Source organism: Chaetura pelagica, unplaced genomic scaffold (genome assembly GCF_000747805.2).
Source record: "Chaetura pelagica isolate M959 unplaced genomic scaffold, ChaPel_1.0 scaffold169, whole genome shotgun sequence".
Taxonomy (NCBI): Eukaryota; Metazoa; Chordata; class Aves; order Apodiformes; family Apodidae; genus Chaetura; species Chaetura pelagica.
The window spans coordinates 526,589-549,789 of NW_009954616.1; the positions used below are offsets into that span (position 1 = coordinate 526,589).

The 23,201-nt window shown below is 39.4% G+C and overlaps 1 protein-coding gene across 1 annotated transcript in view; it reads right to left on the reverse strand.

The window, feature by feature from the left end:
* Positions 1 to 316: 316 nt before the first annotated feature.
* The window catches only part of SV2C (synaptic vesicle glycoprotein 2C), an 80,626-nt gene continuing 57,741 nt past the window's right edge, over positions 317 to 23,201 (reverse strand). Inside the window, exons 6-12 of the mRNA XM_010005544.1 lie at positions 19,943 to 20,053; positions 17,895 to 17,983; positions 17,370 to 17,534; positions 16,885 to 17,018; positions 15,518 to 15,721; positions 14,471 to 14,630; positions 317 to 500 (exon numbers count right to left, since the gene is read on the reverse strand). Of these exons, the coding sequence (XP_010003846.1) occupies positions 317 to 500; positions 14,471 to 14,630; positions 15,518 to 15,721; positions 16,885 to 17,018; positions 17,370 to 17,534; positions 17,895 to 17,983; positions 19,943 to 20,053 (1,047 nt within the window). The remainder of the gene's footprint in view (positions 501 to 14,470; positions 14,631 to 15,517; positions 15,722 to 16,884; positions 17,019 to 17,369; positions 17,535 to 17,894; positions 17,984 to 19,942; positions 20,054 to 23,201) is intronic.

Genomic DNA, 23,201 nt, shown 5'->3' on the forward strand with positions numbered 1-23,201 from the left:
GCTTGCATTTTAAAGATCAAATTATCAGTATGATTTTTACCTTCCTGGACATGTCACTGAGAGTGTTTTAAGAGGTAGCTCTGCAATTTGAATTTAAGTGGTTTTGAATAGCAATGTATGCAGGCAAGCAAAAGTGAAATTCAAAACTTTCATCCAGAGGTTTCTAAATCTCTGCCACTCCAAGTAACTTTTGAGTTTGATTTCTGACATCTGAGCACTCTACTAAGCACTGAGAATCTGAAGCCTTTGCATCAATAGTCAGGAGAGTTGACAGTTGTTATGAAGGAGGAAATAACTAGTAAATGGCTTTTTCCAGTTACATCAACACCTGGGTTCTCGTGTCAGGAAGCCGAAGTCCTACCAGACCTCCACATACTAGAACAGTAGAGGCAAGGAGAATAGGGATTGCTTTGGTGATACCAACAAGGGAACCAAATATTAAGTTTCCAAGTACAGCTGCTGCTTTGCATAGTGCATTCAAAAAGCCAAAGCCTGTCGACCTAGAAGAAAAAAACAGAAGAAAGTTAAGAAATGGTTTAGAGAGTAAAGCCTTTGAGACTAATCCTCAGTGGGAATGAATCAGTATAACCTTGATATCTTAAACAGAGCTTATGCCAACAATGACTCTGTACATGTCTTTATAATACAAAATCAAAGCTCAGCTGCTACAGCATGTATTGAGGCAAATTCAGTCTGCTGCCTCAGGGACCAAAATGTGAAATGAATGACTGAATAGGTAACTTTACACCTCTACAGCAGAACAAAGTATTTGCAAATGTAACTCTTAAAATGTTGGATTAGGAGACAGGAGATGGGAAATCCTTTGAGAGCTACTGGTTTGGGATTTGGGAACAAAGTCACTAGAATAAAAGAAGAATCATCTTGATATACTGCACAGAAACAGATTTCTTATGGGTGGCATACATGTTCAACCAATGTTTTTTCAAAGGGTTTATGAGACCTCCAATAAAAGTTTTTTTTCTCTTAAAGCTAAAGAGAACAGAGCCTGAAAACCCTTGCTTGGTGCAGAAGAGGTATCTGAGAAACTTTGGAGAAAAGGCAATAAATATTTTGCCAACAGAAAGTACTACCTGGGCAACTCGTGGAGTCTTTTGCACTGCAGTGGTGTGATTTTAATAGTCTGGGTTAAGTATTTTAGATGTTTCCTAACTTGCATAAATGTGTTATGCAAGGTACCATAATTTTAATCAATGGTGTTTTGACCATTGACTGTATGATTCATAGTTGCAGGAATAAATGCATTCTACCAGAAGTATCCTAACAAAAATATTTGTACAATAGTAGAATCTCTATAATTTCTCGTATGTCTTAGAAGCGAAAAAGGGAAGGACTCAGCAGAGCTCACACTGTGCTTACAATGATAAATAATAAGAATCAGGGAAATAGAAACCTTTCAGAATAAAATGTTTCTTTTTTGTTAATATGAAGTACTGCCATTAGAAGGAAAACACTTCCAGTCTAAACAGCAGGGATTAACAAAAATGCTCCCAGTCTGAGCAACTAAAAAGAGCCGTAGGCATTGTAGTGAGGTGCATAAGATAGAAGGCCAATGCTCAGATGAAGCCTGAATTCCTAGGAATTAAGTTTGAGAAACTTCTGCTGGAGCTCCTAAAGAGCAGAGAATCAACTTGAAGTAAGCAGATTTTATCCCAGCTGAGAGCAAAGGTATAAAAGCCCAGTGTTCTTCACAGAACTATTTTTTAATTTGGGTAACAGCAAACCATGGTATCAAGGGAGAAGGGACCCTCATCCTCAAACAACCACTGGACATGGCCACAGCCCAGAGTGTCACTAGTTTATCTCCTCTTCTGCCAAACCGGATGCTGGATCTCAATGGTTTCAATGAGCCAGGCCCTTTGGTGTCCTACATGCAAGTCCTATACTGAGAGAAAGGTAAATGCCTCTGTTGACGAGGACACAGAGGGGTTGAGAGCTGTTTGTGCCTTGACTATCTGACATACTGTGCTTCAGAATTATACCAGTCCTGGTACATTTAAGGACCTGCCCCAAAAGGTGAAGGTAGATCTAGTTCCTTCTGGTATATTTCTAAATCATTCTAGTTTGCTCTAATTAACACAAATTAGAGTAGAAGCTCTAAGAAGTTCTAGCTAATCCACAGAGTCAATTCCAGAATCTGAACAAGATTCAGAAGTGTGCTAAATAGAAGTAATGGTAGTTCAGCTGCAAAACTCTTAAATCAGTTAAAAGAATGCTTGCAAAACAGAATTAAGATATGGAACGGACTAGATAATGTACCTTCAAAAATAAAATTTTTTTTCTGTTACTGTTAAATCTTCATTTGTTCATGGTTGCAGACCAAAGTCAAACTTCTTTGCCTAAATCATTATGGAAGTAAAATCAGAAGAGTTGGTACTTACTTTTCCAGTGTCAGCTCTGTGTATTATATACTTTTTCTGATCCAGGACAAGACAAGAGTTAGTATCTTTTCTGGGTAATTTTAATAATAGTAAATTTATTGTTAGTTTGGTTATACGTCTCTTGCAGTTGATAGCATTGTTTCCATCTCTGTACAAATACCTGAGATTTAGCCAAGTAATTACTATCTTTCCTGAAGTAATAATAATTCCTCTTTGTGCAAAACATGACACCAATTGATGTTACTGCATGACAGTAAGTATCAGCAATATCTAAGGAAGGAAAGACAGGTCACTCTGATAGCAGAGCAGAAACCATCTTAAAACATTGTGGGGAAAAAAAAAAAAAAAAAGCAAAAAAAAAAAAAAGCAGAAGAGACTCAGATATGCCTTCTGAACATTCAAAGCCCTCATTTAAATTTATTTCTTTCCCCTAAATTTGATTCCACTCCCAGTACTTCTATGTAATACGTACTGCCAAGAGAAACGAAAAATGCTCATCCTAGAGATAACAATCTCAAAAGAGATCTCCTCTCCAGCAATGCAAACTGCTGAGGGCTCCTTAGAGTACAAGGCTGGGAGCAGGTATGGGAACTTCAAAAATGTTGCTTGTGAAGGCTTCTGACAGAGAAATACTTGCAGCAGCTCCTTGAAAATGCCTTCCTTGGAGGAGAAATGCACAAGTTAAAACGTGCTCACTTTAAGAAAGACTTTTGGAGAAATCAGTCCAAAGGAGGAGTGGCAGATGCACTGAAGGAAACGGAGAAGAGCCATCCTATTGGATGAAGCTTTCAAAGCCTGTGAGAGGAACATCAAATATCTTAACCACAGAAACATAGGTACTACAAGGGCAGATAAAGCAAAGCATCAGAAGAGTGTCTGCAGGAGGCTGACTAGCACAGAGAGAAGCTCTTGAGAGGGAAGGAGCTCGAGACTGACACCTCTTCTAGGGCCAACAAGAGTGCAGATAGGAAGGAGGAGCACAAAGACCAAAGACTGTGGTAAAATAGACTTTGTTGCAAACCAGTATAAACAAGCTAAAGACAACACAGCTAGCCTGGAACCCAGAGTTCACGTAATAGGTAACAACAGGCTGCAACTATTTAGGACAATTCAGGGAAAGAAGGAGAGGCAAGGAGTCTGAACTGTTCTAATTTCAGCCTAGTTTACATAGAGAAAATATTTCTAAAATATTTCTGGTGACTGGTTGCAATCAGCCTCTGCATGTGTAAAATAGGATTTATTCAGCTGCCAGTACTGATGCAAAGCCAAACCTGCCCCTAAATAACAGGGAAGAAAAAAAAAAATGCTCACATGAAGAAAACAGACACTTAGTCATCAACAGCCTCAACATATTCTGAAATATACCAGAACTCCCCAAGAATATATAGATCTGACGAAAGCAAATTTGTTAAGATACAGACAGGAAATCTTTGGAAAGGCAATAGCACAAAACACATGGGGAAGCTTTAGTTATATTCAGTGTTGGTTTATTCTGCCTTACAAAGGGAAGCTGCTTCACAGATGCTATTTGCTTGTATCAACTACTTACAACAGGGGTCTGAATATAATTTTCTGAGCAACCATCTGCCCTACAACACCTAACCACTAAACCATCTCCTGAAACACCATACCAACCCCTCTTTTTAATACCTCCAGGGGTGCCCACCTCCCTGGGCAACCTGTTTCAATGCCTCACCACTCTTCTGTGAAGACATTTTTCTTAATATCCAATCTAAACTTCTCCTGGCAGAACTTGATCCCATTTCCTCTTGTAGCTAGCCACTAGGGAGAAGCCAACACCCACCTCACCACAACCTCCTCTCAGGTAGTTGTAAAGAGCAATGAGGTCTCCCCTCAGCCTCTTCTTCTCCAGTCTGAACAGGCCAGCTCCCTCAGCCTCTCTCATAAGACCTGTTCTCCAGACCCCTAATCAGCTTAGTTCTTGCCCTTCTCTGCACCCTCTCCAGCACCTCGATGTCCTTCTAATACTTGGGTGCTCCAAACTGCACACAGTGCTCAAGGTGCAGCCTCACCAAGGCCGAGTAGAGGGGCAGGATCCCATCCCTGGTCCTGCTGGTCACACTATTCCTGATGCAGGCCAGGATGCTGTTGGCCTTCTTGGCACCTGGGCACACTGCTGGCTCATGTTCAGCTGTCACTCAGCATCCCCAGGTCCCTCTCTCTGCTGGGCAGCTCTCCAGCCACTCCTGCCCAAGCCTGTAGCACTGCCCAGGGTTGTTGTGGCCAAAGTGCAGGACCTGATATTTGGCCTTATTTAATCTCATGCCATTGGCCAAACCTGTCCAGATCCCTCTGCAGAGCCTCCCTGCCCTCCAGCAGATTTATAGTCACAGATAGCTTACTGTCATCTGCAAAATTCCTGAGGGTGTACTCTATCCCGTCATCCAAGTCATCAATAAAGATGTTAACCAGGAGCAGCCCCAGTACTAAGCCTTGGGAACACCACTTGTGACTGGTCACCAACTGGATTTAACTCCATTGAGCACAACTCTTTGGACTCAGCTATCCAAACAGTTTTTTTATCCAGCAAAGTGTGTGCACACCCAAGCCACAAGCAGCCAGCTTCTCTAGGAGAATGCTGTAGGAAACTTTGTCAAAGGCCTTGCTAAAGTCAAGGTAGACAACATCCACAGCCCTTTCCTCATCCCATAAGCATGCCACCCTGTCATAAAAGAAGATGAGGTTATTCAAACAGCACCTGCTCTTCATGAACCTATGCTGATTGGGGCTGATCACCTGGTTGTTCTGCAAGTACTGCATAATGGTACATCTTTTCCCTTTTTTCACATCCGGTCCTTTTTTAATGATGGAAAATGGCTTGGTGAGCACCCCTGCCAGCTCTTGCAGCACTCTTGGGTGCATCCCATCCAGATCCATAGATTTCTGCATGCCTACATGGTGTAGCAGGTCACTGACCCTCTCCTCCTGGATTGTGAGGGGATTGACCTGCTCCTGGTCCCTGTTGCCCAGCTTAGGGATCTGGATTCCCTCAACATCACTGGTCTTGTTACTAAAGACTGATGTAATCTGTGAGTAAGTCATTAAGCACCTCAGCCTTTCCCTCAATATTCATCACCATGTTTCCTCCTGCATCTAATAGGGGTTGGGGAGTCTCCCTGGTTTCTTTTGTTGTTGATATATTTATAAAAGCTTTTCTTTTTGTCCTTTACCATGGATCCCAGATTAATTTCTAGCTAGGCTTTGGACCTTATAACTCCCTCCCTGAACAGCCTCATAGCATTTTTGTAGTCCTCATGAGTGGCCTGACCCTTCCTCCAAAGGCCATAGATTCTCTTTTTCTCCCTGAGCACCAGGCAAATCTCCCTGTTCAGCCAGACTGGACTTCTATGCCACCAGCTCACCTTACAGCATGTGGGGATGGCCTGCTCCTGTGCCTTCAATACTTCCTCCTTGAAGAGCCTTGAATTTAGTTCTATTATAAGCTATATGCAGAAGATTACATTATTACAACTCAAAGTAATTTTGCAATATAATATTTCTTGTATCTGAGCAAAATTAAGGTTAATTTTTTGCACTGAAAAACAAGTTCTGCTTTGTAAAATGGGCTTATTAAATTTTTCCAATTGTAAGGGGTCATTATTAGTCTAATCCCATTAATGTTATCAAATATAAACAACAACAAGTAGTACAAAGTAAATCCATTTTTATTGTCCTTGGCTATTCCAATGACACAAAATCAACAGTGTAGCAGAATTTAAATCTTTTAAGATTTAAGCATTTTTTAAGCATATCCTTTTGCCTAAAATATGCACATCATTGGCAGGAACAGTAATCTTTTTTCAGGCTTAAGTAAAATGTTGTTGCATCCTGTAATTGAAAACTGTTGTAGTTGTTCAACCTTCTGCCTTCATATCCTTTAATTTTCATACTGTTTTTAAATGTGAATTTGTTCTGTACTAGAAGTCATAACAAAGTCATTAAGCAAACTGTTGAGCTTTAGGGATAGCAAATTCAGACTTGCTGGTTTTAAAACACCTTTCCTAGAACGGTGTTCATTATTAAAATCAGCTAAAATCTTTATTAATTCATGACTTTAATTCTACTTAATTCAAGGGAGTGAATATAGCCAGGCAGTAAATATGCTGCAATTCTCATATATATAAGAGCAAGTACAGTCTCTGTTACACTGTTTCAGGAAAGTGCTAGAGTGTATAGAAAGTCTGTGTATGATCAAAGATGTGTCAGCTCAGCATCATGAATTAATCAAGTGAAAAAAATCCAAAGGCATAAGCCATTGGTATATACACTGGTTTCTATTATCTTGATCAGTTACTGGGTGAAGCACTGTCACAAGAATGTCTTGGGTCCAGGAGGAATCTTGGAATCCTTGTTACTGGACAAGGAAACTAGGTAGCAAGAACCCCTTGACCAGCTAGAGAATGTCATTAAATCCTTCAGGCACACCAGTAAGATAATGCTGGTTAATCAATTTGGGATTGCCTTAATTTATTATTATTTTTAAATCCAGATTTTAGTGTTGATATGATAAAAATGAGGGACTATAAAAGCATCAGGTCAAAGAGAAAGCTGAATGTTAGGGAAAAGGAATTTTCTATGATGTATGTTACTTCTGTTGCTGGGAAAGCTGTGACAAAGAAAACTGCTTAACTTCCTTTCACCCAAGGCCCACATAAAAATGGCAGAAGTCCAAACAGTTAAAAATAGAGAGATTATCTCTAGATTACAAAAGCTTGTTTCCTGGTTGCCACATATGCTCCTTCTTAGACCAGGTGCTTAAGTTCCTACATAAAATACTTTTCCATTGCTAATACTCAGAACACCTAAAAAAACTTCATTGTCCTTCAGTGGACAGAGCTAGTGCTGAGCCTATACAGAAAGTCACAGAAAACTCCGAATATCACTTTTGTGGTTGTTGATTATATGCAATGTCTACCCAAACAGAGTTCCTGAATGTGCTATGAACAATTTTCTAATGTCCAGACATTTTCAGATCTTTAAAAAAAAAAAATAATAGAAAGATGTATATCACAGCCTGGCAAGTTATAGCACCCAGTGTGCAAAACTGTGGAGTTTGCCCTTCTACCTTGGACTACTGCCTAGGGCATTGCATAGGTTCAGCATATCATGCCTTAAAAATATTAATATGAAATTTCAGCAAAGCGCAGCTGAAGCACATCCACAGGATGGCAGTAGAAAATAGCTGTCAGGACGTCTGCCGGTGACTGCTGTTATGACTCAAAGGAGTAGAAAACAACTCTTCTCACAGCCACAACAATACAAAGCTGGACTTAAGATACCTTGTCAATAATGCTTATTACTCTGGAGATAGATGCTCTGGGCTCAGGAAGAGAAAAAGATAAATACCATGAAACAGGATGAGAGAGAGTGGCCTGAAACTGTGACGGAGGAGGTTTAGACTGGATTTTAGAAAGAATTTCTTGACCAAAAGAGTGGCTGGACACTGGAACAGGCTGCCCAGGGAGGTGGTGGAGTCACTATCCCTGGAAATGTTTAAAAGAAATACGGATGTAGTGCTTAGTGACACGATTTAAGCACTGAACTCAAGATAGATTGCTTATTTCTTAATTATGACCAAACCCTTACAATACTTTTTTTCAGAGGTATTAGTAAAGGCAGAACAGAATTACTTCATTTTAGAGCACACCTAAATTCCTAAATATTCCTGGCCAAGATTTAAACCCAGATGTCTGGCAGCTCTGGTAAAACTGATTAGTTGTTGGTTATTTGATGCAATCTGACCTTGATTTACTCCACGGGAGATGACCTACTTCTTTCCCACTTTCTGTTTAGGTTTGCAATACTTGTGTCCACTCCTTGATGAGCTTATAATGTTGGTGCTTCTCAGATTAGCTCAAAAGATGACATTTATTATTTATGTGGAAGTAACAACTGAATTTTAAACTCATAAAATCTCCTAAATGTTACTTCTTCAGAGAATTTTAACCCTTTCCATTCATATCATATTACAGGCAGAGCTAGGAAACTGTGCAATGTTATTGCAAGTGCCTTGGGCACACACATTACAACACAAGCTATAATCACCTCATGATGCATTTTTTTTTCCCCCACATCATTGTGCCAATACACAGAACAAAGAGACGTTGAGGATAAAATGTAAACGTAGTGAAGAAAACTGGATTTCCCTCATCTACCACAGAAGTTGGAAGGTGCACTATGAATAAGGTTGAGGACTGCAAGATAAGAAAACAGTCTTATGGTTAAGGTAGTTCTGTGCTGTCAGGAGAAAGAATACAATCCCTTTCCCGGCCACAGAATTTGTATATGATGCAAGCAAGTAACTTCAAATTAAATAAATTATCATTACGTATGCATTTCACACTTCCTGGGTGCTCAGTTTAACACCTTCAGGTTTGTGTTGCTGAAGTGCTGAGCACTTATAGCTGCAGTGGAATTTATACTTTGAGCCCGTTTCTTCTTCTAAAATGCTGAGTAACCGGGATTGTACCACGTGTGTCAAATTGAGCACTTAAAATAATTTTTCACAAATCCTTCTCCCTCCATGCTTCAGGTTCTATGTCACATCCTTTCAAAGCAGTGTTTGGAAAATATGGAAAGTTTATGAAAGAGTAGGAAAGTACTCTAGGAGCACCCAAAAATGTTCGCAAGACATTTTAAGAATCACAGAACTACAGAATCATCCTGGTTGGAAGGGACCTTGAAGATAATCAAGTCCAACCAAAGCTGAAATCTACACATTCAGTGCTTAAATCACGTCGCTAAGCACCACACCTGTATTTCTTTTAAACACTTCCAGGGATGGTGACTCCACCACCTCCCTGGGCAGCCTATTCCAGTATCCAGCCACTCTTTCAGTAAAGAAATTATTTCCAATATCCAGTCTAAACCTCCCCTGGTGCAGCTTCAGGCCATTTCCTCTGGTCCTGTCATTATTCACTTGAGAAAAGAGGCCAGCTCCCACTTCCCTACAGCCTCCTTTCAGGCAGTTGTAGAGGGCAATGAGGTCTCCTCTCAGCCTTCTCTTCTTCAAACTAAACAGTCCCAGTACCCTCAGCTGCTCCTCACAGGGCTTGTTCTCCAGACCTTTCACCAGCTTCATAGCTCTTCTCTGGATTCGCTCCAGCACCTCAGTGTCCTTGTAGTGAGGGGCCCAGAACTGGACACAGCACAGGTCTCGGTCCCTCAGTCCAGTCTGTCCAGGTCTCTCTGCAGAGCCTTCCTACACTCAAGCAAGTCAACACTTCTGCCCAGCTTAGTCTCATCTGCAAACTTACAACTTACTTTGGAAGCATTCCATCCCCTCATCTAGGTCATTAATAAAGATACTGAACAAGACTGGCCTCAAAGCTGAGCCCTGGGGGACACCACTGGTGACCAGCCACCAGCTGGATCCATCTCCACTCACTACAACTCTGGGCTCAGCCAGTTTTTAACCCAGCAGAGAGTGCACCTGTCTATGCCATGAGCCACCAGCTTCTCCAGGAGATGCTGTGGGAGATGGTGTCAAAGGCCTTTCCAAAGTCCAGAAGGACAACATCCACAGCTCTTCCCTCATCCACCAGGTGGGTGACCTGATCATAGCAGGAGATCAGGTTGGTCAAGCAGGACCTGCCTTTCCTGAACCCCTGCTGGCTGGGCCGGGTTCCATGTCTGTCCTGCACCTGCCATGCGAGCACACTCAAGATGAGTCTCTCCATGATTTTGATGGTACTGAGGTCAGGCTGACAGGCCTGTAGTTCCCAGGATCCTTCTTCAGGCCCTCCTTGTAGATGGGCATCACATTGGCAAACCTCCAGTCATCTGGGACTGTTGGTAGATGATGGAGACAAGCTTGGCAATCTCCTCAGCTAGCTCTCAGTACCCTTGGGTGAATCCCATCTTGCCCCATACACTTTTGAGTGTCCAGGTGCTGCAGCAGGTCTCTGACTGCATCCTCATGGATTGTGGGGGGTTGTTCTGCTCTCCATTTCTATATTCCAGCTCAGGAGGCTGAATATCCTGAGGGCAGCTGGTCTGACTATTAAAGATGGAGGCAAAGAAGGCATAAAGTACATCAGCCTTTTCTTCATTCCTGGTTGCCATGTTCCCCTTCTCATCCAATAAGGGATGAAGATTCTCCCTGGTTCTTTTTTTGCTGTTATTGTATTTGTGAAACATTTTTATATTGTCCTTTATGGCAGCAGTCAGATTGAGCTCCAGCTGGGCTTTTACCCTTCTCATTTTCTCTCTGTAGGTCCTCACAAGCTCCCTGTACTCATCTGAAGTTTCCTGCCCTTCCTTCCAAAGGTGATAGACTCTCTTTTTCTCCTTGAGTCCTAGCAAAAGCTCCTTCTTCAGCCAGGCTTGTCGTCTTCCCTGACAGTTTGTTTTACAACACAGGGGGACAGATGCTCCTGAGCTTTTAAGATTTCCTTCTTGAAGACCATCCAGCCTTTCTGAGCCCCTTTGCCCCTCAGGACTGATTCCCAAGGGACTCTTTCAACCAGTGTTCTAAACAGGCTGAAGTCTGCCCTCTGGAAGTCATAGAATCATAGAATCATGGAACTATTAAGGTTGGAAAAGACCTTTGGGATCAGCAAGTCCAACCATCATCCCTAGTCTACAAAGTTCTCCCCTAAACCACATCCACCAACACAACATCCAAACAACCCTTAAACACATCCAGGGATGGTGACTCAACGACCTCCCTGGGCAGCCTATTCCAGTGTCTGACCACTCTTTCTCTGAAAATTATTTCCAGGGCCATGGAATAGATTGGTTTGGCCTTCAAGAGAGTCACAACCAACCAAAGACTTTTCAGAACCTACTAACTAGTGCAGAATAGCACAGGCTATTAAGAAGATAAGGCAAGAGACAAGAAAAAAAGACAAGATATAGGATAAGTCAAGTTTTTCACATTGTGGACCTGGGTCAGCTTACTTGCTTATTGAAAATCAGCTAGTTCATAGCTAGTCATCATGAGTGTTCCTTAAAACTTCTGTGTTGGAAAGAAAAAAAACATTAAAAATATGAAATTATTGTTTGTTACCACCATGTCTGTCATGTTGATGACAGAAACCTATCTATTGCTAGCATTAGTAACGTACGTTCACCTTTTAACACAACTTCATCAGCTACCTGAAAACCATTTGAAATCTACCAAGCTTTTAACATGTTTAATTTTAGCAGCTGTGCGAATCAACTGAGAAGTTATAAAGAACACGCAGGTAAAAGCTACGCTATGATGGCTTAAAATTTGAAAGTAATAATAAAGAATATAAGACAAACTACTTACTTAACTCAAATCCAAGCATTTGTAAATTAAAATGTAAATAGCTAGATGAGTGTGAATGCATTACAGAATCCAAATCTGTTAAGATTTTAAAGCAAAATTACTCTGCCCTGCAGACAGCTGATGAAGAGGAAACTGATATATATGCAGTGTATCATATACACTGCACTTTTCCAAATTGCTCACCACACCCCTACCTGGCAATAAGCCAGGGTGATCCCTAAATAACGTAAAGTATGATTTATGAAACACCTTTTGTATTACACTGTATGACACTGGCAAAGCCCCAGCAGTTGGGCAAATGGCTGGTCTCCAAGAGGAGTTTTGCAGGAGGAAAAGGAGGGGCTGCCCAGCCTGGTCTCCTGTGCATAGTAGTGTAAACTGGCCTCGTTACATGCACTTTTCTTCCAGCCCAACCTCCAGCTGCACTGTGCTGCCGGTCTGTGGTCATTTTAGTGTTCAGGAGTAAGAGAAAAATATATATTGGAATAGTAAAATAGTGGCAAAGTGAGCAAAGTTGCTGTACCTAGGTTGCCTTTTGAGGGGAAACTGAAAGCCAGTTTCAGGACCAGATTCAGTCTGCATGTAGATTTGAAGTGAAAGAGGAGATAATCTTAAACACCAAGGACCTCACATGCGAAAACAGATCAGGCAGCTTCCTGTACCACAACAGCCTGGAAAGGCTCTTCAGCCCTACAGATACTTGCAGAAGCTAGAAATTCCCACGAAGTATGGCAAGTCATGCTAGGCTCAGAGGAACCTTAGATGGAAAGACAGGACGATCAGAGGTGGGCAATGGCAGCTGTTAAAATGCAGCTGGCCTGTATAAAAATAGTATCAGAGTAAAAATTATTGGAAGCAAGTTATTTGAGTTCCTGTGGGTATTCATTTTCAAATAATTCTTTTGAAACCTGAAGAAGCTTTGCCCCAGTCTAAAAAATAACATGTTTAGGAAGTTAATTCTAGAACTGCTAGTTTCCTTATAATCCAGCTGGCAAAAACTGGCAGTGATCCACCACTTCCAGATCTTTTGGGAAAAAATCTCATCTACAGTATGTATCAGCCATGGCACCTGTAGATTTGGTCTATCAGACTTCTTATATCAATAAGATGAAGTTATTACTGAAGTTATTACTGAAGTTATTACTAAAATAACTGAGTTATTACTAAAATCCCCCAAGCTGCAAATAAATTTCTGAGATAGAATTCCCAACTGCTATTATTGCACACACAAGCTCTTTAAAAAGAAAAATTAGGAAGAATTTGCTGCAATCCCAAAGCTAGCAGAAACTATTAAAAAAATAACAGGGAGCTACTAGATGCCCTAGAACAGTATCAGTTACCTTCTTCTTATCACTTCTAGTAATTATGATAATTTTGGTTTCCACTAACATTAGTAACTTTTCCAATTATTTTGCTTCAATAGAAGAAAATATTTGTGGCTGCTACAATCAGGAATAGTAAAAAGATACTTTTTTTCCTAAAGGATATGTATTACAAATATTCTTACCAGAAGAGCAATTTGCTGAAGTGTAAAAAAAAACAAAACAAAAAACCCCCCCAAAACCCCACAAAAAATAACCAACCAAACAAACCAAAATAAACCAAACCAAAACAAAACCCCACCTCTTAATATTAAAGCTTAGTCCTTTGGATTTATAAGTAGCCTAGTATGGTTATTCAATACATTCACAACAATGGATATTTCTTGTATGAAGAAGCATATATTTTTAAAAGGCCAGTGAAAGGAAAAACAGAGAAGCCCATCTACAGTCTTCACCTCCTGGTGAACAATACTAGAGGCAGCAACACCTCTGTCCACAAACTTTAACTTGCCAGCAGGCATCACTCATTTATAAACTGTAAATAGTTTTTTGCCATTTTGAAACTTCTCATGAATGACATAATTAATAGAACTGTGACAGAAGAAAGGGCACACTGTCCCTTAGCATGAATCCGGGCAATTTTATACACAATCTGTTTAAGGAGAGGAGGGGAGAGCGGGAAAATATCCCAGTCTATTCAAGAAAATGCAGCTTTTAAAATTTTACACTTGTCATTGAACAGAGCATGACTCAACTGTTTTTCTTCCAGTTTGTTAAGTGACATAAAAACAGCATTGAAAAGTATGCTGTTTCTGAAAAAAACCCGTGTCATCTAGCAACAATATTAGCAGGACATGTAAATTGTTGTGAGCTTTCTTGCAAGAGCCCTGAAGGGTCAGGAGCAGTGACTGAGACATTTTTGTGTCTGCTTAATTCTGAGTTTGTACACTCCTAGGGACCCTGCACAAGAACTTGTGGGAGCAAACTGATTAACAGCTCAGCATGGTTCAAGCCCACAGTCTCTTCCAGAAGATGCTGTTTGGCTCCAGACAGTGATTTTTATTATCATCCCCACCATTTTAGAGCCCACAGACAAATGCATCTATATTGCTATTTTGGACCAACTACTGCTGTCACAGCCAGTAGCACTAGGGGAAACCCAGAAATATTCTATTACTGTTTTCAGAAATATTACTCATTAGCTGTGTAAGAGTAAGACTAGCAGTTAAACCTTATTTTTAATATTAAACTACATTTGTGGCATTTTCCTGCGTAGGTAATATTTGGTGCAAAATACACACCAAATAGTTAAAAAAAATAGATCTGTTTTTTCCCTTTGCTATTCAAGACAAACTATTCATTCAGCCCACTCAGAACTCTGCTACCTCCTTTAAAAAAAAAAACCATTTCTATTTATCAGTCCTGCTGGTGCACACGGTCAGAGAGCTTAGACAAAGTGCGTCTACACATACCTTCTGTCTGTAGGATACAACTCCACAGTAATGACATCTAGAGAATTCCATGCTGAGATGGTGAGGCCATTGTAGAGGCACAGCATACCTATCATCATAGATTCACTGGTTCCAAACCACAGGAAAAAACAGCTGATCCCAGAGAGAACCATGGAACCACCTAGGTATAAGACAGGTAAAATGAGCACAAAGTAGAGCTGTATTTAAAGAATGGTCTTTATTTTGTCTAGTGCTTCTATACACACATTGTGGCCAAATAACTGACTCATATATTTGAGTTAAAAACTTAATGGTTTCACACTGCTGGTGAGACCAGTCAGGCAAACCAATGTTGTAGGTAGTTCAGAGAAAAAAACCCATAACTCCTCAAATATTAGGATATATTCTAAAGTATTAAGGTGTAATCCTCTCTGAACACCCAGAGGGAGCTACCCGGGAAAAACTACCCCCATTCTTCCTTGCTCATAATCTTCTGCAATCACATTAAACTCATTCATATATTGTAGAAATAAAAACAGTGAGTGGGAATTGCATTTATATAGAGATACTCTCCTAGAAGTGAACACAATGAAATAGTGCATAGTTATTTAAGTAAATTGAAAACACATTTGTCATTGCAGATAATCCACAGGAAAGATCTTTCAACTGTATTACTTTGCGAAAGAGATAACAGGCAAAGGACTGCTGACTCTTGTGAGACGATGGTCTACTAGCTGAAGGCCACCTGTGCACAACTTGCTTTCCTTTCAGCTGCGGCAAAGACAAGCCAATGGTCAGAACTCTCCAAAATCTCATTCCAAATGCCTAAGTAGTGGTCTTGTAATAGCATTTTGGAAGATCAATGGCTGATAACATGGCATAACAAAAATAGTTTATTTTTAAATTGTGGGCTTTTTAAAATGGCATTTATGAAGACACATAATTAAATATCTGCAGCAGGAAGTTTTTGCATCTCACTGAACCAAATTACTTAAAAGAGAACATGTTACTCTATTGGGAGACCTTTAGGTTTCAGTGTTGTTTGCTGTTTTAAAGTGAAGGTCCTACCCAGCATTGTCAACCGTCCAATTCTGTCCATCAGGAGAGCAGACACAATATTCCCTGGTAAGACTGCCAAAGTTCCCAGGAAATTAACAAAGTAAATCCAGTAGGCACTGTAGTCATCATCAAAAGAAATTTGGCAACCTGTCCTGATGATGGAAAATGTGCAATTTATCAATTCACAGTCAACAAACTTATATTGTTCAAGATCTGTGGAAAGAAGAAAAATAAGCATTTAATCTAACAGCCAACTCAATGTGCAGCTTTTGATTAAAAACATTTCAAGTTTAGGCAATGCTAATGGCAACTTGGAGCTTATCTTAACAGAAAAAATACACCAATCTCATGAAAAAGAGCAACTAAGGCTTGGAATTAGGCAAGTGGTATTACTGTATTTCAGCTTGGACTGTATTTGGTAAAGGTCTTTCAGCACCAATCGGCCTTGCATAAAAAACCTTGGATATCTGTAAGTTTCTAGCAATCCGTCTCGCACATCAGACAGCCAATGATGATCTGTTTGTTTTGACTTGCTTTAAAGCCAAATGTTCCTATAGAAGTCAGATCAAACCAATTTTCATTTCTGAGAAGGCCTTATGGTTTTCTGCTTGAACACAGATGAGTTACTTCTACGTGCAGCTATTCAGGACATTCTCCTTTCAATAATATTCTGGAGATCTGTCCCTATACTTCCACTTCTTTCTGTTTCTTCTGTAGATCTTAAAACACTCAAGAATTAAGAATATCTTTTTTTTTAGACAAAGAAAGCTGGGTGTTGCTTGCTCTGAAACTTAACTTTATGACTACTATGATTGCTGGAGTTACATGACAGTGTTAAGAACTGCCTCATCTTTTCAACAGTCTTTTTTAGCCACATTTTACTTTCAGTTACATTTCATTGAATTAAAAAAAAAACACCCCAAAAGTCCTCTGTTTGAACATATACATTCCTGTTTTTGTTAGAATACTAAGAAGAGTGGGAATGATTATAGATGAAGCAGTTTGAATTCTGAACACCAAATTCAAAGCAAGCACAATGAACAAACTCTTTCACCATTCCAATTTAGACTAAATAAAAATACACTAGATAAATCTACCAATAAGGCAGTCAATATATTTTATTCTCCACAGACTGAATCTCTTTAGAGATTATTAACATCAAATATCAGAGTCAGTATTATGCCTGCAGTATCTCTAGCGCAGGTGTGTTCCTTTTACTTTTCTGATATAATATTAGAGTGCCAGTTGTTATTTATAACTTTTCATTCCCTATGAGAGTGCTTCTCATGCCTTATTAGAGTTTAAAAAAAAAAACAAACCATGACGAGAACATGCAGCTGAACAATGAATGTTCAGGTGTTTTTTTCTCATAATACCTGTGTTGTTGAAGGAGGTATTCACAAAAGTACAGTTCCTGAAGTAGGTGTTCAGGGAAGTAATGTCTTCAAACACACAGTTCTTAAAAAGTGAATCTTCAAAGGTTACTGATTTAAACTTCATCATAACAAATCTGCCCAATACAAAAAATTTCTGTCAGTCTACCTTCACATGCTAGAAAGAGCAGCAGATCAAGCTGATGCAACTATACAGCTCTAAAAAATTTCAGCCTCAGAAGAGTGATTCCTTAAAGGGAAGCTGGGATTGCCTGGGGGATCCTGACACAGAAACCACCAGCACATGTCCATCTCTCCACATGTTCCACAAGTCAGAATGAAATCAAGAAGAGAAATAAACTCCCATTAAAAAGTATCCAAACCATCTATCATCAGCTAATGGAGAAAAATACTAGCTTATTAAGGCATGCTTTTGAACATGCATTTGTTTATTCAAGCCAAGTCAGGATATTAGTAAATCTCTAAACCTGTCATTGATGTATTGTCCACTGCTGTGAATCTGATTTTCCAGTGTGAAGTTGAAAACGAAATGTGAGACCTCCTCATTGTGGAAATGTTTCACTCGGGATGCATACTCGTCTGACTGCAGATGTTTAATGACATCAGGAAACCAGACAGATAAGCCATAGTAGCTGTGAAAACAGAAAAAACTCTGTCACCAATGTCACTTGTTCAGAAATCTCTGAGAGGTCAGGACAAGCAACTCCCTCAGCCCTTTAAGTGTTGGAGCAGTTGCTCCTTCATAATAAAATCCTCCACGAAATAAAAATATTGAAAGTTGCTGACCTCAGAAGAAGCCACTTTTCCTGAGCAGATACTACTGATGAGTCAGGCTTGCAACCAAGAACCAACTAGGCAGTGAATATCACATTTTGTGGAAACATACCGAAAAACCTTTCCAAATAAACAGGATAATCACAGTGACAGAGATTGCATGCAGAATATCCTTCTGTCTCTCTATGGAAAAGACTTAAGATTTTAATCACTCTTACCCAAAAGACAGAGTGAACCATACAGCAGTAAGTTTGATTGTGTTATCCTTCACTGGGTAGTTGAAGCATCTCATAAATGTCAACCAAATCTGTAAATAATTAGGAAATACATTTATTTTAAATCTTCGTATGAAAAATTTTGTTACATGATAGAATATTGCTCAAAACCCCATCCAATCTGACTTTGAATGCTTAGAGGGATCAGACATCCACAACTGCCTCCCTGTGCAACCTGTTCCAGTGTCTCACCACCCTCACAGGAAAAAAATTTCTTCCTAATGTTTAACCTAAATCTACTCTCTTCCAGTTTGAATCCGTTCTCCCTTGTCCTGTCACTACCTGGTCTTGTAAAAAGCTCCTCCCCAGCTTTCCTGTAGGTTCCTTCAGGTACTGGAAGGCCACTATAAGGTCTCCCCAGAGCCTTTTCCTCTCTAGGCTGAACAACCCCAGCTCTCTAAGCCTGTCTCATAGGAGAGCTGCTCCAGCCTTCGGATCATCTTTGTGGCCCTCCCCTAGACTCACTCCTAGAGCTCCATGTCTTTCTTATGTTGGGGGATTCAGAACTGGGCACAATACTACAGGTGGGGTGTCACCAGAGCCGAGCAGAGGGGCAGAATCACCTCTCTTGACCTGCTCACCACCCTTCTTTTTTGATGCAGCCCAGGTTACAGTTGGCTTTTTGGGATGCAAGCACAGAACGCTGGCTCATATAAAAATTTTTATACAATATTGTGTACTGTGTCCATTAATTCACCCCTGTTCTCACCACCTCAAGCTTTCCTAATCTCTAGACAGCTTCATTTCACTCTCTCAGATAAATGAGAGATCTTGTCAGAAATGTTTTATTCTCACTTCCCAGTCCAACACTACTTCAAATTTAGATAAACAAGATTCCACAATTCAACAGGGACCAACTCATCATCTGACCTATCATGACCCACCATAGCTAGAAGTTGGTACTTTGACTATATGAGGAAAAGCTAGGATTATCCCCAGGTCAGAGATGCTACAGTAGAGCTGACTGAGGACAATGTTCTCCCTTATGTCAAGCTGATTTCCTCCTTTTGAAGTGAAGAGGCAGTTTGTCCTAGGAAGTTTCAGCACACAGCATGCAACAAGAAAGATGCTCTGACCCAGTGGCTAGTTCAGTGAGATAATAAGGATGTGAGACAACCAAACCTCAACTCCTTTAAAGCTGGTTTAGTAACAAGGCCAAAGCACAAATGTTTCAATATTCAACTGCTCCACTTGTTGACAAGTAATTAAAAAAGCAGATACTCTGTCAATTCATTTTTTCTTTTCATTGGGAAAATGCTGTTTTTCCAAGCAAATCTATTTAATGACAAACCTTGTTTTACAACACTTCATCATAGCTCTGGAGAGCTTTAGGAAGCCAGATTTTTTACTCCTGTAGTAAGCTATTTTTTGCATTTTGGAGATGTTTTTCAAAATTAATGAGATTTTTCTCAGTTTTCATTACCAGGTTCAAAAGTACTGTATAACTTTGGTTTTGCAAGCAAGCAAGAATGTATACAGAGCACAGTCCCAGTGATCTTGATTAAATTATCTGAAATGGTTCATACATAGTTGTCTGGTAAAACAATTGACATGCCTAAAATACATGCAGATATGATGCCATATACATTTACACAATTTATTAATGACTTTACCATTTGTAAATAACACAGCCACCTCAGGTTCCTGCTGATAATTGTTCATCTCATCATGTGTCACCTCTTCCCATAGGAATATATTGATGTACATTCCCAGTACTTTCATACTGTGTTGATTTGGAATGCAACTATGTAACTACTAGCCTTCACTTGTGTGAGGACCAATGCAGCATTTTCCTTCTCAGAAGCTGGGACCAAACTCTATGATTCACTTGCACTTTTTCTGGTTCAGTAACCCAGAACCTCACACTGCTTCCTGAATCTCCCTGTTGCATGGAAATCTAGTATTACATGAGCTAAATCGTCCCATTTCTGAAGGCTAATTGAAAAAAGATGAATGGCAATTACAGAACAAACAGAAATGTTGTTACTTACACCATACAGCTCTGTGCGAACTCTAACAAAACACCTCCTGTACCACGTTCCTGTATCACTCTCTATTTCTATGAGCTCATCAATCTGCTTTGGAGTTTTGATTCTGTTAACCTAAAACAAAAAACAGAACAGCAAATATTTGCAATTTCTTGAATCATTAACTGGCTGTCAGAGAAGGCTTTTATAAACCCCGTATACTAAAAATTAGCAGATATAAAACCTATGTTTATACCAGAAATGTTTTAGAAATGTAAAGGACATTATAGTAGCACACGATACTGCCAAAGTTCATTGTGGATGCAACTGTATTGGAAAAGCTCTAATTTTAAAGCATGCAGAAAATCCATTCCTTTTGAATGAATTAAGCTGTTAATGCCAGGTTCTGCTAGAGTGTTGTAATATATAGCCCTAATATCACAAAGGATAAAATGTTACTTAAACTCTCAGCCACGTCTAGAGGTTGATATCAAGTGGTTTCTGACTTGATGTCACAATATTGATGAAAGTACATTGATTAAAGATAGCAACAAAACCAGAAATATTTGAAATTCTGAGAATTAATAGCTGAATAACATGTTTCTCCTGTTCTGATTTCTAGTAGTGCTAGATAGGGAACTCTCTTTGTCTTTTGGATCTCAATTTTAACTATCCTTTTTAATGAAGAGAGAAAAAAGTTCAGTGAAATGATCTGGATCTGCTTATTATTGCTGTTATGAGGAAACACCTACTTCATCCAAAGTGAAAAGAGAAAAACAGGTATCAGGGAAAATTACATAATCACCATTGATAGAGATTGTGATGTTGCCTACAATACTGATTTTTGCTTGGACTCTCCTGTGCAGCAGAACAAGAATATGTTATATGGTCTTTTCAGATGCAGGACCTGACAAACCATGGTATGGTTTTTGGTCTCGGCTCCTGCTCTATTCCCAGGTCCATAGTGGTATCTCAAGAGCCAGTGTATTTATCCACAGTTCATATAAAAAGAAGACAAATAAAGAATGGAAAGAAAAGAAATAAAAGAGGAAAGGGACTGACTTCTTAAGGAGGGAGAGAGCCACAGACTCAGTGTTCACTGTTTGGCTACAGTTTCTGAAGTCAGCAATAGCTTGTATTTCTTCTTAAGAGAAGAATGAGAACATCACCACCCACAGATGGATCATAGAGGATAACAGGACATCAGGGAATAGCAGTGTTGGTAAAGCTCTAGTTTAAGCCCACTGCTTTAACAGATGTACACTGTTCAAGATGCACCAGCAGCCTCATCCAGTGAAGATGAAAAAACAAAAGCCCACCAAGCAGTTTTATCTTTAATTACCATAATTCCTGGAATACTACAGCTCACTGTCTTGCCAAACCTTGACTATATCAAAAGCCTGTACCCTCTCGGCCTGCCTCTTTCTAATAGCAATAATCTCATCTGCATCATTCCATTGATTTTAAGCTTTTATGAAACATGTTATACAAACACTGAATTGAGTCCTCCAAAACCCCTCTGGGCAGAAAGGGCATGCCTTTTGAATCACACTGTATAAGCCAGTACCACTCTCACAGGCTCAGGACCAGCCTCTTCACCGTCCTGGAAATGTGTATATCCTAGGACTGTATGTGATTGGCAACAAAAGACCCTGGCCTTGATGGTTCTTTAGCATAAGAAAAGTCCTATTGTATCAGGCCAACGGTCCATCTGGACCATGCAAATTTAGCTGTCAGTATAGGATGGATGAAAGAAAACAATAAAGAATACCTATTTTAATGAAAATAGATCCTCTGTTTAAAAGCAACAGCTAGTAATATGCAATATTTAAAATTTTTAAAAATCAAGATATGCTGCAAAGGGAATTGTCTGCAGAAAAAAAATAATATTAAAAAATTAATACATGTCAATGAAAAAGAGGAATGACTTTTAATTTTAGGGATACTAAGATTTATCTTTGAGGTAGTTCAGCATGGATATAAACGTTTAACTTGCGCAGTCCCATCAACTACTATTTTACTTACTGCTTACTTGCTGTCATCTCTGTTAGTGTCACTGTTCTCAGGAGAAGTTTTCAAAAGTATTATGAGCTACCAGCTCCACATACATTTACTAGAATACATCCATTCTGGAGTTTTTAACTTTAAAAATAACTGTGCACCAGCTGATGTCTTCTCTGTTATAAAGGTTAAAAGATAAAACCCTCAATAACACAAATAACATAAATAAATATGACTTGTGAAAAAGACTTCTAGGAAAAGATGACATCAGTATAATTAGGAAACACATAAAAGGAAAGCACACTAAAACCATAGAAGTAATGGAGAAAAAGTTAGAAAAAAAGGCAGGCAGAAAACATCATTTCTAAATGTGATGTAACTAGTGAAATTAAGTAGAGTAAAATACATCATAGAATACATATGTCATAGAATGATGCTGGATGAAGCAAGGGGGTTTAGGAAAACTATGTGCATCAATTGCTGAGGCAAAATTCCACAACATCCAGGACTAATTTGTACTTTTAAGAAGAGATACTAGAAGGATATTCCAAAGAGATTGCATTTACGTTCTTTTCTTTCTGTTTTTTATAAGACAAAGCTGAGTTTGACCAACAAGAAGGCAATGATGCATTTTCTAATCATATTAATGCAAGCTTAAAAATAGAGACTTCCATAGATGTGTAACTTTGACATATAGTACAGTATTTTTAATCTTCTAACTCCTCAATATCAGGAGTTGAATTTTCCCAATGTTAATGGATGACCAGTTAACAAAAATAGCTATAAATAAACTGTTCAGCATGGCTCTTTGTCACATTTTAACAACTGTAGAGAGAAAGCCTTGTTAGATGACAAGAACTGGAAACAGCAAGCATGTGCTTTGTTTTTTTCTCCACAGTTGCTTTAGGATGTGATTACAATTAAATCAAAGTGATGTGAGACTGTGGGTGATCCTTCCTCCCATCTTTTATCCTAGTACATTTCTGTCTTCTTCCTCCTGCCTAAAACAATACCACAGAGGGAAGAGGTCTGTGCTATGTCTGACTGTGTAATCAGCCAATGAAAATCAATACTGGCAGAAGAAAAACAAGGAGTGATGGGGGCAAGGATGGTCTTGTCTGAGAGCAGCTCAGATCAGCTGGAAGCAATTGTGTGTGCTGTTAGGCAAATCCCTTTACTCATAAATAAAATCAGAATATAAAGTATTAGGTTAGCTGAGATTAGGGGTAAGTCACTGATATATCAATAAATGTGGATTTAACATGATAGATATGCTAACCAG